This window comes from Natator depressus, chromosome 3 (assembly GCF_965152275.1).
Source record: "Natator depressus isolate rNatDep1 chromosome 3, rNatDep2.hap1, whole genome shotgun sequence".
Lineage (NCBI taxonomy): Eukaryota > Metazoa > Chordata > Testudines > Cheloniidae > Natator > Natator depressus.
The window spans coordinates 98,207,088-98,223,279 of NC_134236.1; the positions used below are offsets into that span (position 1 = coordinate 98,207,088).

At 39.7% G+C, this 16,192-nt stretch overlaps 1 protein-coding gene and 1 long non-coding RNA gene across 5 annotated transcripts in view; one reads left to right on the forward strand and one right to left on the reverse strand.

Moving 5' to 3' along the window:
• The window catches only part of LOC141984895 (uncharacterized), a 79,169-nt gene that overhangs the window by 23,882 nt on the left and 39,095 nt on the right, over positions 1 to 16,192 (forward strand). The gene's annotated exons all lie outside the window — the stretch shown is intronic.
• Positions 2,907 to 16,192, reverse strand: part of PTPRK (protein tyrosine phosphatase receptor type K) — a 576,923-nt gene continuing 563,637 nt past the window's right edge. For all 3 annotated transcript variants that reach the window (XM_074948398.1, XM_074948399.1, XM_074948400.1), the window contains 7 exons: positions 15,440 to 15,589; positions 14,670 to 14,843; positions 11,549 to 11,680; positions 11,163 to 11,288; positions 9,158 to 9,321; positions 7,657 to 7,792; positions 2,907 to 3,843 (listed from right to left, as the gene is read on the reverse strand). In XM_074948398.1, the coding sequence (XP_074804499.1) occupies positions 3,790 to 3,843; positions 7,657 to 7,792; positions 9,158 to 9,321; positions 11,163 to 11,288; positions 11,549 to 11,680; positions 14,670 to 14,843; positions 15,440 to 15,589 (936 nt within the window). In that variant the 3' untranslated portion in view covers positions 2,907 to 3,789. The remainder of the gene's footprint in view (positions 3,844 to 7,656; positions 7,793 to 9,157; positions 9,322 to 11,162; positions 11,289 to 11,548; positions 11,681 to 14,669; positions 14,844 to 15,439; positions 15,590 to 16,192) is intronic.

Consider the following 16,192-nt stretch of genomic DNA (forward strand, 5'->3'; position numbering starts at 1 on the left):
GATTAGCAAGTTAACCAGGGGATTCAGCTCATCACCTGGGGATGGCTAAAGAGGAGACAGAAAAGGGAGGGCTGGAAGGAAGGACAAAGAAGGGGGAGAAAGGCAAAAAGGCTGAGGGCTGGAAAGACCCAGAGCAAGAGCAACAGTGTATTGCAATCCAGGGTAACCTGGACAATATAGGTTTCAGAGTAACAGCCGTGTTAGTCTGTATTCGCAAAAAGAAAAGGTACTTGTGGCACCTTAGAGATTAACCAATTTATTTGAGCATAAGCTTTCGTGAGCTACAGCTCACTTCATCAGATGCATACTGTGGAAAATACAGAAGATGTTTTTATACACACAAACCATGAAAAAATGGGTGTTTATCACTACAAAAGGTTCTCTCTTCCCCCACCCCACTCTCCTGCTGGTAACAGCTTATCTAAAGTGATCACTCTCCTTACAATGTGTATGATAATCAAGGTGGGCCATTTCCAGCACAAATCCAGGGTTTAACAAGAACGTCAGAGGAACGGGGGGGGAGGGAGGGTAGGAAAAAACAAGGGGAAATAGGTTACCTTGCATAATGACTTAGCCACTCCCAGTCTCTATTCAAGCCTAAGTTAATTGTATCCAATTTGCAAATGAATTCCAATTCAGCAGTCTCTCGTTGGAGTCTGGTTTTGAAGTTTTTCTGTTGTAATATCGCAACTTTCATGTCTGTAATCGCGTGACCAGAGAGATTGAAGTGTTCTCCGACTGGTTTATGAATGTTATAATTCTTGACATCTGATTTGTGTCCATTTATTCTTTTACGTAGAGACTGTCCAGTTTGACCAATATACATGGCAGAGGGGCATTGCTGGCACATGATGGCATATATCACATTGGTGGATGTGCAGGTGAACGAACCTCTGATAGTGTGGCTGATGTGATTAGGCCCTGTGATGGTGTCCCCTGAATAGATATGTGGGCACAGTTGGCAACGGGCTTTGTTGCAAGGATAGGTTCCTGGGTTAGTGCTTCTATTGTGTGGTATGTGGTTGCTGGTATTTGCTTCAGGTTGGGGGGCTGTCTGTAGGCAAGGACTGGCCTGTCTCCCAAGATTTGTGAGAGTGTTGGGTCGTCCTTCAGGATAGGTTGTAGATCCTTGATAAGGCGTTGGAGGGGTTTTAGTTGGGGGCTGAAGGTGACGGCTAGTGGCGTTCTGTTATTTTCTTTGTTAGGCCTGTCCTGTAGTAGGTGACTTCTGGGAACTCTTCTGGCTCTATCGATCTGTTTCTTCACTTCCGCAGGTGGGTATTGTAGTTGTAAGAATGCTTGATAGAGATCTTGTAGGTGTCTGTGTCTGTCTGAGGGATTGGAGCAAATGCGGTTGTATCGCAAAGCCTGGCTGTAGACAATGGATCGTGTGGTTGGCCCACCTTGATTATCATACACATTGTAAGGAAAGTTGGGTGGGGGGAGAGAAAACCTTTTGTAGTGATAAACACCCATTTTTTTCATGGTTTGTGTGTATAAAAACATCTTCTGTATTTTCCACAGTATGCATCCGATGAAGTGAGCTGTAGCTCACGAAAGCTTATGCTCAAATAAATTGGTTAGTCTCTAAGGTGCCACAAGTACTCCTTTTCTTTCTGGACAATATAGTAGATGGGGAGACTTCAAATGCAAGGGAGAAGTCTGATGCTGCAAAAGACTGCCCATGATGTGAAGACAGAAGTGCAGAAACTGAGATGTGGTGGATACCCCCTCTATCGGAATGTACCTTTTGTGGGTGGAAGATAGAGAAGTCTCCGACAGTGATTTTAGAAAGTCAGCTTAAAGGAACTGCTTGTGGGATGGTATGGCAGCCCCCAGAGGAAAGGCAGAGCCTAGGGGAGGAGAGGAAAGGCCCTCGTAAGAAACAAACAAAAACACAGTAGGCGGAGCGTGAGAGTGGGAGTAGCCTAGAGCTGGATCACCACTCTGTGCACTTTGTAAGTGTCCCCAGGCATGGGACAAATTGGGAGATAATTGATTAGGGCTGGGTGATTAACCAGTTAACAAGGCGATTCAGCTCACTAACTGGGGATGGTTAAGTGGGAGACACAGGAAGGGGGAGGGGCTGGAAGGACAAAGCAGCCCCAGATCTAAGAGGTGAGAACTCTCTTCCCACCTTCTCACCCTTTGCCTAGGGGGTACAATGAAACTTGGGAAAAGCCATATGGTGACAGGACCTGAAGCTGCATACAACCTTGTAAATAAAGTACACTGTGATGGGCTTACATAAGAGTGTGTGGGGACTGCTTGCTAAGATAAATTCAGGGTGAGGGAGCATGCCCTGTGACTTTCTTCCTTTAAGCAAATATGGACATCTGTTGGAATCCACTGACATTGCACTACTCCAACAACATGACGATTTCTTAGTAATGATAATAAATGAAATGTTGTCAAAATGAGCAATAATATGGAATCAACGTATTTTTATAAAAGTTGTTTAATTCACTCTTACTTTACATTAGTATTTATAAGCACCTTGCCATTTTCTGTCAATTCCAAAAACAACTGGAGACTGGAACGATATTAGCTAGCAAAATATGTCAAGACTTATTAACTGTGGATGAAGAACTAAGTAAAAACTCATGGCTGTTTTGTACACCAAGACCATAACCAGAATCTGGCATTGATTTATTCAAATTTTGCTTTGTCAGAGGCCAAAGCTTACATGTCTGTAAACATCAAAATAAACACTTAATTTTACAATTTGCTAAACAAACGCTTCTTACCCTGAAAGGATATATGTTGTCCTTCTCTCTTGACCTGTGCTTCAAGCATTGTTGAATAATTTGTTCCCCTAAAACTTAACGGTGCTTAGAAACTACTTCCAACATTGTGCAAGTCATAAGCAAGGCCATTTTAATGTGTGCGGTTTCCTTATATATTCCTTTGATCAATATTTAACTAATGCAACTGTGAAAAACTATACATCGTCAACAAAATGATTTGATTTTGGTCCTGTAGTTAAAGACCTTCTATAACTGAGTTGTTTACATGGATTTAATTCACAAGCATGTACACAACAAAATCACTATACCAATGTTTCTTCATCTACGCATAAAAAGTGTCTTCTACTTACACTAAAACATACAAAAAATAAACTACAAAAATCGTTTACACTTGATTTCAGCAAAAAAAGCTTTCTTCAAGAAAAATGATTGTTTTTTCAGCCATCAAAAAAGGAATGCAAGTAAACAATAAATACAATGTGCTTTCTCCATATAGACATATTTACACTTGAGTCTTTGGCTTATGTTGAAGTTTCTCTATAAAGAACTTTATGTGATCCAGCCATCATTGCACATTAAAACAAAATAAGCCAGTTATATAGAATTGCAACACTTGAAATGTATAAAGAATGAATTTTACGATCAATCGGCACAGTTTTGTTTTACTTCAACGATTTGTCAAAAGAAAAAGGAAAAATAATACCATATAGGAAATATTGATACATGCAACAGATGGTGGCTCTACTGTAATTGAAAGATGGCTGTATATACAAACACTGAAAAGTCCTAATTTGAGCAAATCTCTTCTGACTCTGGATTTCTTTAAATTTATTTTTGTGACACTAAATGCTGATACTGTATACAGGCATAGAAACAGATTGAGTTCTTTTATTAAGATCCACAACTTCATAAGAAAAATACTTTTGCATTTAAATTTTAAAAGTCCCCCTCACTAAAATCTCTCTTCACAGGTTGAACAACTGTTGTCAAAACAGTTTACTGAGCTTCCTATACTTGGTGCACTTTGTCACATCCATTCCAACTAAGATGATTCAAGGTACTCCAAAGCGACATCATAGCAGAAACGATATTGCTCCTGAAAAAAAAATGAGAAAATTAAAGAAACAGTCTAATATATTAAAGGGCAGGGATCTCTATGAGCACCTATATTCTCTGCCTACTGCTGTGCCATTTTAGTCCATACTAGTCTCACATGATTTTTCTTTTAAATTATTAGATGTCTGATGTCAGCTCTGATTTTAAATCTCAGCCTAATAGCCACAGTGGAAGGGAAGAAATGGCCACACATGGTAATAAGCTATTTGCTTCCCTGTGATTTGTTCTGCTTCTGAGTTGGTTATAAAACTTGTAGTTTTCATTTTCTAACAAAGTGTTTCTCTAGTGAACAACTTCAGTCCCTGTACAACTGACAGCTGCTTCTTCTATGTCAAATGGTATTTAGCAGTAAACTAGCAATAGCATCTTAATATCATTGCAAGGGAATACTGAGCTGTGATAGTGAACTGCATTAGGCCTCAAGACAGCGTTAGAAATTGTGATAGATAATGTAAAGTCAAATAGATCAGAAGGTGCATTTAAGGGAGGAGATCAGGAAATACAGCTAGGAAAACCGATATTTATTTTTAACGAGGTTGCTGTTCAATGTCAATATTTGAAAAAAAAAAAAAAAAAAAGAAAAAGAAAAAAGAGAAGTTAATTATATTCTACCACCTTTTAAAACTAAATGAAACAAGCCTGGTCTCATGATTTACTTTAGGTTGCAAAATCCACTAGCAGGAAGTGGTAGGATATCTAAAAGGTTTCATTGTGCTGCTTACTTTTGTTATCTGATGATCTTGTTGAATGTAGGGCAGATGACAATGCTACATTGGTTTTCCTGGTTTGTTTTCTACTAACGACTCAACAGCTGCTGCTGCTGTCGTTCAAGAGCTCTGAATAAAAGCCCACACAACACACACCACAGAGAAGCACATCTACAGAAATTCAGTAACTGCAGATTAAAACTACAATGGATTTGGGGCTTTTAAAAAAATAGAGAGACGTTTTCAGATAATTTACCAGAATATACGCAATATACATTGGACTCTCTTTATAGCAGCACTTAAGTACCACAAGTAATTTTCCATGTGATCTGACCTGCTTTCACTCTCAACAATGAACTGGAATCTGTGCACCAGTTTTGTGCGCTACATCTCAAAAGAGTGCTGCATAGTCTATATAGTACTTTTAGCAAAATGGCCACAGGTAAGCCAGATATGTTCAATAATATCCCTCTTACAGCTGTTAACATTTTAGCTATCTTTTAATCCACTTGGTACCGGCAGACAGAAGCAACTATGATACTGGCAGACGAGGTCATGCTAGAGTGTACTCAGCTCGATTCACGTGTGTATTAGTATAGATCAAAGTACACTGTTAACTGTAGAAGAGTGTATTTGGTGTTTAAACTTCATAAAACTAGTGGGATGTTACATGCATTGTTTTTACTTATCTGTGTCCTGTCATAGTGTAATAGCAAATGTTTGCATTGTAAATACGCCTGTAACTCAATAACTCATCAGACATCAAAGAAGCCTTGTGGACTGCTAATGAAGGACTTTATGAGAAAAGGAGCTAGTTCCAAAGCAAATGGCCACTGTGTGTGACGACCTGAGGTCAGAGACTCAAAGTGCATTCCTCACTCAGCGCCATCAAAGGAAAAGCCCACGTGGGTAGAGACTCTGTTACCTTGTGTTCTGTGAGAAGAAACCATAAGAATGAATGCAAAGAAAGATCCTTCATCTCTGAAGCATTTGGACTCTTCAGGGAAGTGTACCAGATGCATAGTGGAGATCCCCAGAGTTATTCTGGGTAGCCCTGAAAGACTTTTGGAACTGGTAGCTTATTACATCACTGCCACCATTTGGGGTTACAAACTGTGATTCACCTGTACATATATTTTACCTGCTTTAACCTCTCAATAACTCTCATTCTTTTTTCTCAGCTAATAAATCTTTAGTTAGTTTACTATAGATTTGGCAGCCAGCGTTGTCTTTGGTGTAAGATCTGGAGTACCAAATGATCTGGGGCAAGTTACTGGTCTCTTGGGACTGGGAGTAACCTGATGTGGTGTGATTTTTTGGTTTGAGTGACCATTATCACAAAGTTCCGTTTGTCTGGGTGGCAAGATAGGCTGAAGAGTCTAACGGGACTGTCAGTGATTCCATGGTAAAACTGGTATAGTGAACCAGGAGTTCACATTTGTTACTGGCCTGATGAAATCTAATTATAGAGCACACCATCAGCTTGGGGTATCTGCTCTGTTTTCTGACAGTCTGCCCTCAGGTAGGCACTCACAGTTGTGAGCCACTCCGCACAACGCGACAGCAACAAACAAACAATTAGGGAAATCATATCATGTACACCCAAAGCCTAGTAAATTCTGACACCTGGAAAAAGGGATGTATGAGGAAAGGCAAACTGCACCCATTTTGTTCAATATGTAAGTTTGAAGGGTCAGAAGCAATTTTCACGATATACAAACCGTGAACATTTTTAATTTCAATTGGCATATCTGAGCTTAGTGCTAGAGGCAACCATCTGGTTGAAGAGTGAGGGTATTTGCAATACTGGCTGCTGTCAGCATGACAGTCAAATGGCAAAAATTCCAAGCCATTCTCCTATCTGCTTTCATACTTAACCATGACAAGAAAAATATTTAATATTTAAGGACTCATTTTTTCTAAAGGGCCTTCACTCGGTCTGCAATTTTGGAGGCAGGAGTGGAACATGAACAGGTAAAATACCCAGTGGGGGGGGGAGGTGAGGGAGAGAGCTGCGTCGAGAAAACGAGAGACTATTTCAAAATCAGGCATTTAACGTTTTAAAAAACATTTTTTTTTTAGAGTTATGGTTTGTTAAAGCAAGTTTACAATAATAAAAACTAATCTATTAAAAGAAAATATGTTTTTATCATTAAAATTTTCCTGTGGCATTTTGGCTCTGTCAGGAAGTAGTGTTACAAATTACCACAAAGGCCCAGAAATAGTAATTGCAATTACAAAATATATTTCCACCTCACAGTTTATTCCTCTTAGGAAGAACTGTTTTGGCTTGTAAACTTTTAAGATGATTTTTCTGAGCAAAATAGGCTCTAGTGTTACTTTAAGAACATAGGGTGATCTTGAGAGATTATAGTGTACCCTAAGGGCTTGTCTACACTTACTGGGGGATTGAGGCGAGGCAATCGATGAATCAGCGGTTGATTTAGCAGGTCTAGTGAAGGCCCGCTAAATTGACCGCAGATTACTCTCCCATCAACTCCTGTACTCCACCTGAATGAGAAGCACAAGGGGAGTAGACAGGACAGTGCCTCCCATCAACATAGCACAGTGTGGACCCCACAGTAAGTAGATCTAAGTACATCGACTTCAGCAACGTTATTAACGTAGCTGAAGTTGCGTAACTTAGGTCAATCTACCCCCATAGCGTAGAAAAGTTCTGAATATTTTCCTTGAAAAGTAGATGATATGGTAGGAGAGAAACGACCTACCAAAACACACAACCCAGTTGCTTATAATGCTATCCAATGTGTAGTCCCTCTACGTGCAATAGGTTTCCAACTCAGGATATAACAATTCCCAACAGTACACCCACTCAGAATATTACCTTCACTGTTAGAATTATACTAGGGTGATACCTGCAGGTCTCCTAGCTCTAGTGGATGGATTGCTATGTTTTTTGAGCACAAGATTCAGGATCTAATACTTTTGGTCAAAACACTGAAACGATGAACAATCCCCTGCATCCCAGGTGAGAGTGCTCCCAAGTGAGCCATATCAATACATACTGTACGTTATCCTTCTTGCTAACTGGCTGTCTGAATTCCAATCAGTGTGCTGTAACTTACCGGGGTTTCTACCATGTTTGGCTTACTATTCCGTAACGTCTTTACTGCGTGGAAAACATCAACAACATTTTGTCTTTTGACCATTTCCACAACTATGCCTATAGCACAGAACATTCCACTCCGACCACCACCATTCCTGAATGGAAGCAAAACAACAGAGTTAATACATCTGTTACGTATAAATATACCTGGCACCAATATCTCACCTTTAATTTTGTAAAAATACAAGATGGAGGATCCATTAGATGAGACAGACCTTTATGAATCCCCTCATAGCTCTAGTTGATGTGGTTTGAAATATCTGACACCACTGCCATTCTTGATACTGTTTTGAATCAATTGTGGTGTGCTATATAGCTCATTATGCGGCCTAGCTATGTTATAACACAGCTTAAGTAGGCAGGACAAATTAAAAACAAGTGTTATGAATATAAACTGCAACATTTCCCATTTGTTTCTGGAGGGAACTGTTTAAAATCATCATAAGCTACAGGAGTATTGGCAGAATATTACTGGAGTGTGCTGCTGATTTTATCTTTAGAGACACTTCTAATCTTTTTTGTAACTTTTTGATATTATTTCTGAAGGGTCCTGGAAACCAGGATAGGTGTTTTTTTTCTTCAATATAAATTTAAATTACATAAACAAACTATATGAGTCTCCGGACACCATATGGGCATTCTGGAATTTTGCTGTGGTTAAGCGTCAAAACAGATCTGCGAATACTTAATTATAAACCTCCTTTTGAGGGCAGTTTATTCAACTGCTAAAATTGAAGCTTTAAGTTGCAATATGGTAGAAAAGAGATTGGTCACTTTTCATTCAGGGAATGTAAAAAAATAGCTCTCTTTTTAAGATGACATTTAATTGGTTACACATATGGTGGGACTCAGTGGGTTTTTTTTATTCTCTCTTTTTAAATGACAGTGCTAGAAAAGCAAGTACTGCCTATATGGTGTACATTAATTATTTTTCACAAGCACTACTATAGATGTAACAAAAATGTCTCTGATTTCAGGTATGCATATTCTTGGTCCAGAATGACACAAAATATCTGTAATGTATAAACTTGTTGGAAGAGCACTATTCAAAATATGCAAAACATATAATGAAAAGCTTCATTATATGTAATCTCTTGCCACTTAGTACAAAGAAGCATCCTGTTGGATTACTCAATAGTATAATGGTATTGGATCAGAAGTCACTTGTGTACCCTCATTTATAGCCACCTGGAGAACACTGCCATTAGGTGTAAAACCCCCACAAAAGAGAACACACATCTGTCCAGCTAGCCACTTCTATTGTGCTCATCGCCACAGTATGTAGGCCCCAGTTTGAAGTGGGTGACAAGTATCAGAGCCAAAATTAAAGAAAACAAAATAGGACACATGCAATAGAATGTATTAATAGGAGCACTGAACTGAATTTAAAATAATGAATTGGATGCTAAAAAGTTCGAGATGCTGCCATATACCCAGTCAGCCACAATAAAATTACTCACAGACAGTGAATGATAGTTCGACCTTCCCCTTCTTCACATTCCTCTTGCCATTTTTCAACCTGAAGAATTAACTTCAAAAATGATCTCTTGGAGCCTGGAATGTCTCTGTGAGAGGCCCATCCCAAATACTGGAATTGCTGCACCATCAGATAGCCTTCCTGCGGCTGATGGAAGCCAAACCACTTTACATTAACCACCGCACATTTATAATCGATTTATGAAAACTACACAGATCAAATAAAGTGAAGCTAAATCAGAGTATATATTGCACACAAATTCCATTACATGTATGAGCTGAGCATACATACAAAGAGATAGCATAAAGATGTCTGTGTAAGTATTACAGAAGTCGGGCACAATGAAACAAGTTTAAGAAGAAAATGTTCTGGAGTAGTTGCAATTATGACATCAAAGTGTATAGGGCCACTAATTAAATAAACTAACAGGGATATTTCTCTGGATTCTAAACAGCTAGTTTTTTTAAAAAAAATTCTACCTCTACATAAGCAATAAGAAACCCTGTTGTTGAATCTGTAGACCTTACAGAAATGCAGTGGCTCTGTAGGAGCACTTATCCTGACAAAATATTTCCAGTTATAAAACAACAATAAATGATGGTGGTGTACAAATATGTTTTTTGCTTGAATGGAGTCTGCTCCTTTTGCCAGCCCATCATATCCTGATGGCAAATCTCTGAGCCTTTCCTAAATTGGGTTTCAGACACAGAGTGTTCTGGGGTGGCTTAGAATGTTTCAAAAAAGGTTTCCTGTACCTGGCTGTCCTAAAGAATAAATAACTCACTCTGGTTTCATGTAGCAGGGGCAGGCAAAGATGGAAAGAGATGTGGGGTCCTGGGAGGAAAAGAGATGGTGCAGAGAGAAAGAAAGGTTCACAGGAAAGGGATGGGAGAGAGACAGAGGAAACAAAAATAAAAAAGCCGAAACAGAAGAAAAGGAGAGAATGAAAATAAGAGATGGAACAAGTGAAAGAGACAGGAACAAGGAAACTACAAAATATAAGAAACAAAAAAGGACTACAAAATAATCATTTAATGTATTAATATCTCTACACTGTATTGAATTTCCCAGACACAACAAGGAGAGTTAAAAGGAGAAATGAAAACATTTTGCTTAATACCCCTTTCAACCAAAGCATAGAATTTGGATAAAACATGACTCAGTTCTGAACCATCCATGAAAAATAGCTTGGAAAATCAAAATCTGACAGAAGAGCCTTTGCAACACCCTTTCATTTCCCCATATCCATTAGCATCATCATTTATGAGTTAAATTAGAAATATGCTATGTACGTCACAGACATTGTCCTAACTTGATTTCTAAATATGAGACATAACAAGTGAGGGTAATAAAGCGGGGGGTGGTTACAATAGCACAACCTATTGGTTCTCACAAATTTTTCTTTAACTCATTGCATGCAGGCAACATGGCAGAAATGAGTTCCTAGTGGGGACCTGAAGGAGAAGGTAGTGGCTGGTAAACAGAGTTTAAGAGAGTATTGAAAGAATGCAGGACAACCTGAAAGAAGGCAGAGACAGTAATGGATAAAAGAGATGAAAAGTGCATCAAGTCTTGCATCATTATTGGAGGTGGAGAGAACATGTTAGTAAATGTAGGTCAGGGAAGAGTGTCTCAAGAACCTCCAAAATCAGAATAACTTTGAGTCTTTTCACACATACTTAGTAGAATGTCATAATGCTTCTGCTTTGTTTTGTGGTTCTTGCACCACAAGGCCCACGAGGTGTTAATTATATAACCACAAGTGTCCTTCAGATATGCCTACATGCAATTTCATATGAAGGTTATAAAATGAAATACTGCTTGTGTCCATTATAGGCAGCTGTAGAAAAATAGTTAAATCTTAGGAACTGAATGTTTAATTCTGTTCTGCTTAATGTCTGAAGAGAATTAATATTGTATATTTAGTATTATGTAATATTCAAATCCACAATAGCTCAGTTAGCTGTTATCATTATGATGATACTTACTCTTGTTAGATTGCATATCCTGAAAATTCTGTTTATTACATCACAATCCATTGAACAAGACATGCATTCCACTTGAATAGGACCATATCTCAGCATTCCTTCTTCAGGCCAATACTGTGGACAGCCCTGCACAAGAATAAAATGGGTATAAATAAAATTTAAGTTGCATCATGAATATTGTAGTATTTCATTATTATTATAACACACTTTATAGTACAGTAATAGATATGTTAATTAATACTAATTAGTTATTGAAAAGCAAAGCCACAGGGTAATTACACTGTAATTGCAATGAAACTGCACTGTAATTATATTTACCCTATTACAAAGCATAACCACCTTAAGGCATTAATTTGTTCACAAAATCCCCATACACAAACACTAACCTGTGCTAAATCAACTTCATTTAACATTACAACAGAGGTACAGCCATAGTCATACACTAATCTCCAGAAATCTTTCACAGTGTTTGGCAAAGGATGTTGTGTGACAATGAAAGCAGCTGGTTGCCTGTAGCTCTGTAAAGAAAAAGGGTGAGTAGGAGAATATTACTAAAGAAAGCACTGAATAACGATTATGCAAAGTCTGGGCCTCTTGGAAACATAACTACAAAAAAGTAGTGGCATAAAATCTACCAGTTTTAACCAAAACAACTATTCAGACAATAAGATATCTTAAAGTGGAAAAAAAAACCCAACAGGTCACATATGCATAAATCCCCTTTAAATTAATCACTTAAAAGTTGAGCCCATTGTTGCATACTTTGCTGAACTGGTGCTTATATTAAATGCATTCATCATAGTTTCAGATTATTTTAAAATACTTGGGAGACAAAGTAGAGATGTATTAGCCCCATTTTACAGAGCGGGATACTGAAGCACAGAAAGATTGATTTAACCAAATTCACACAAGAAGTCTGAGACTCAGCCAGGAACTGGACCTAGATCTTGAGTCCCATGATGGTGCGATAACCACAAGGCCACCTTTCCTCTCCTAACTGAGCCTAAAGCTTTTTTCTTTTCTTTATAAACCTCTCTTTGGGCTGACATCAAAAAGATTTCAAGTTTAAAAATTTGTTTTTAATAGTTTTATTGGAGAAGTCTTTTGGCATTTTACATCCCCTCCCTGCATCTCTTGGCTGGGGTTGGACTCAGGTTGTGAGCATTGCTATGTTGTCACTAGTGGAATGAGTTAACAGAAGACCAGCAGGTGACTGTCATGCACAGTTGCCATCTGAGAAGAATGATAGTCGGGGGGGGGGGGGCGTGGGGCGAGGGAAGGGAGGCTGGCAGTTATTTTTAAAGGTAATTAGGGATTAATTCCGACCAATAAGGACACAGCTGTGTAGCTGCTGATGTACTCAGGCTGCACTACCTCCTACTGCAACTGGAATACTCCTGATAGGACTGGAGAAGCTCTATCTCCTGACGGCTGCAGCCCATATGCCTGCAACTGGGGGACTTCTGGCCCTGTAGCACATAGACTGCAGGCAGCACAGAGGGGAGGCACAAAGAGTGCAAATAGGCTTCAATGGGACTAACCTCCTGGAGGCTGAGAACATAGAATCATAGAGTAGCAGGGTTGGAAGGCACCTCAGGAGGTCATCTAGTCCAACCCTCTGCTCAAAGCAAGACCAATCCCTAACTAAATCATCCCAGCCAGGCCTTTGTCAAGCCTGATCTTAAAAACCACAAAGGAAGGAGATTCCACCACCTCCCTAGGTAACCCATTCCAGTGCTTCAACACCCTCCTAGTGAAAAAGATTTTCCTAATATCCAACCTAAACCTCCCCCACTGCAACTTGAGACCATTACTCCTTGTTCTGTCATCTGCTACCACTGAGAACTAGATCCATCCTCTTTGGAACCCCCTTTCAGGTAGTTGAAAGCAGCTATCAAATCCCCCCTCATTCTTCTTTTCCGCAGACTAAAAAATCCCAGTTCCCTCAGCCTCTCCTCATAAGTCATGTGTTCCAGTCCCCTAATCATTTTTGTTGCCCTCCGCTGGACGCTTACCAATTTTTCCACATCCTTCTTGTAGTGTGGGGCCCAAAACTGGACACAGTACTTCAGATGAGGCCTCACCAATGTCGAATAGAGGGGAATGATCAAGTCTCTCGATCTGCTGACAATGCCCCTACTTATACACGCCAAAATGCCATTGGCCTTCTTGGCAACAAGGGCACACTGGTGACTCATATCCAGCTTTTCGTCCACTGTAACCCCTAGGTCCTTTTCTGCAGAGCTGCTGCCTAGCCATTCGGTCCCTAGTCTATAGCCATGTATGGGATTCGTCCCTCCTAAGTACAGGACTCTGCACTTGTCCTTGTTGAACCTCATCAGATTTCTTTTGGCCCAATCCTCTAATTTGTCTAGGTCCCTCTGTAACCTATCCCTACCCTCCAGCGTATCCACCTCTCTTCCCAGTTTAGTGTCATCTGCAAACTTGCTGAGGGTGCAATCCACACCATCCTCCAGATCATTTATGAAGATATTGAACAAAACCGGCCCAAGAACTGACCCTTGGGGCACTCTGCTTGATACCAGCTGCCAACTAAACATGGAGCCATTGATCACTACCTGTTGAGCCCAACAATCATGCCAGCTTTCTATCCACCTTACAGTCCATTCATCAAGCCCATACTTCTTTAACTTGCTGGCAAGAATACTGTGGGAGACCATTTCAAAAGCTTTGCTAAAGTCAAGGAATAACACGTCCATTGCTTTCCCCTCATCCACAGAGCAAGTTATCTCGTCATAGAAGGCAATTAGACTAGTCAGGCATGACTTGCCCTTGGTGAATCCATGCTGACTGTTCCTGATCACTTTCCTCTCCCCTAAGTGCTTCAGAATTGATTCCTTGAGGACCTGCTCCACAATTTTTCCAGGGACTGAGGTGAGGCTGACTGGCCTGTATCTACTGTTCTGCTACAGGGCTGTTCATCTCTACTCCCTGCAGCCTCCAGCTCCTGGTGTCCTGGCAACACATGGGATGCAAGTAGCAGAAGGAGACCGTCTATTGTGGGACTGTTACATCAGATCACATTTGAGGGCATGGGTGCTGAGATGGAAAGGGATGGGGTGGCTTGGCAGGACTTCCTTTTTTTCCCCAACAGATATGGAATTGCTACCCGCAAATTATTAGCCCAAAGCTCAGATGAGCAGTATTCATTTCTGGACCAGTGACAGATTTGAAGATGCTATATATTGTGACTATGGAGAAATGGAAATTGGAGATTTAACACAATACTATTAAAAAGGGGAGTTCCCAGCTTTCCAGAGGATCACAGAAGCACTGAGATGCCTGAGATATCTAACATTGTAAAGGAACAACAAAAGTTAGTGGATTTTAAAAATGTTGCCAAGACTTCCCTCTCCCTTCTTTAAGACCATTTTACTGAACACTACAGGAAGAAAGAATTACCCTTTCTTTAACCAGCAAGAGTTCTCTCTCATATTACACAGCTTTTCATGGCACGTTACGTAGACAAAGGAGGTAGTCTCTTACATCCATAAGAGCAGCATTGATATAGTTGCTGCTCTCCCCATCAATAGTAATTAAGAAAGGCAGACATCTGTCAGGTGGCAGCATATCCATGAAGCGATTCTTGTCATGATTCCTTGGCAAGCAGGCTATGCTGCAATCTTCAGCTTGCAGCCGAGGGGTCACAGAATTCAGGGTCTAAACAGCAGAGGGAATTAATATGTTACAGTGTTACATGTTACATATATACATCTTATATACAGTGTTCTTGAAATTCATTTGTTTATTTAAAATGTTGCAATGTGGGAAACATGAAAAATCACAAGCAAACAAGAGCATGGGTCTGCTTGAGAAACTTGACAGTTTTTCAGTTAAAATGAATGAAAGCTCAGGTACGAAGACATCAGGAACTGCTGAACGGATCCTCTAAATGCATCCCCCCCCAACATGCAATCCCTAAGGAAGAAAATAGAAGAGAATCTTGTGAAACACATATGAACTGTGTCTTACTTGCTTAAAATGCAAAATAAACCCCCATCCTGCCAGTTCAAGGTCAGTACTGTTCATTATAGTCAGCAGTCTACTGCAGTTATAATCTAAGAAGGGTCCTTCATATTTAAGAGTGACCTTGTAAAGTACATAATAAAAGAAAAGGGTGTTATATTATCTTAAACACAAGAAAGGGACAAAGGTTATGAATTTGATATGAAAGCCTTTTTCCTTAAAAGAAATTGTATGTACCTATAGGCAAAGAAGTTGCTATTCTATGAAGAGCTACCAGTAACTGTAAATACCTGAAATTCATCTTTGAGATGTGAAGAGTTTGTCTGAGAGTCTATTCTAATCATATCAAAATATGCAGCTTTGAATTCACAGACAGGGATGGCAGTTTCTCCACATAAACAAGCTTCCAGAATGGCATCATGAATAAAGATGTACTGCTCCTACCAAAGGGGAAAAGGAAAAAAATCTAACAATTTTAAAACAAAATAAAATCTTACTTTCCTTCAAGATAAGTGGATCTTCCCCCTTCTATAAATCTTATTTCAAAGCAGCTTCCATCAATCCCTTGGATATTGCTTTAGCACCTTAAGTACAGTACACTCTGCCTAACTAGGATGCAGTTAATCAGTATTTTCCCTGAGAACTAATTTAAGTACAGCGATCGTAAGTGCATAAGTACACTAATTTGCTTAATGGGGGAATTTTCAGGTGATTTTGTGGTGCATAGGTCAGCGTGGGAGACAGGCTCATGCTGGTTCTGCTTGTTTGCTTCCTTAACGGTAGCTTTCAGTTCCATGATACATACAGAAAGCATATAAAATGCTTCAAGCACTACCTGCTCCTAGAAATTATGTGGCATATTTCATGCTACTTATTCGTAGGTGGACTGGTATACCTAGTGTCTCATAACTAGCACTGGGTAGGCAACAGACTCAGCATTACACCAACACAGGAAATGCTGCCTCCTGATTCTGTTGGCCTGTCCAGTGAGTCTGCAGCCCCCAGCCAGCTGCATTATTATTCCAACAGTATGTTTTGTCAAA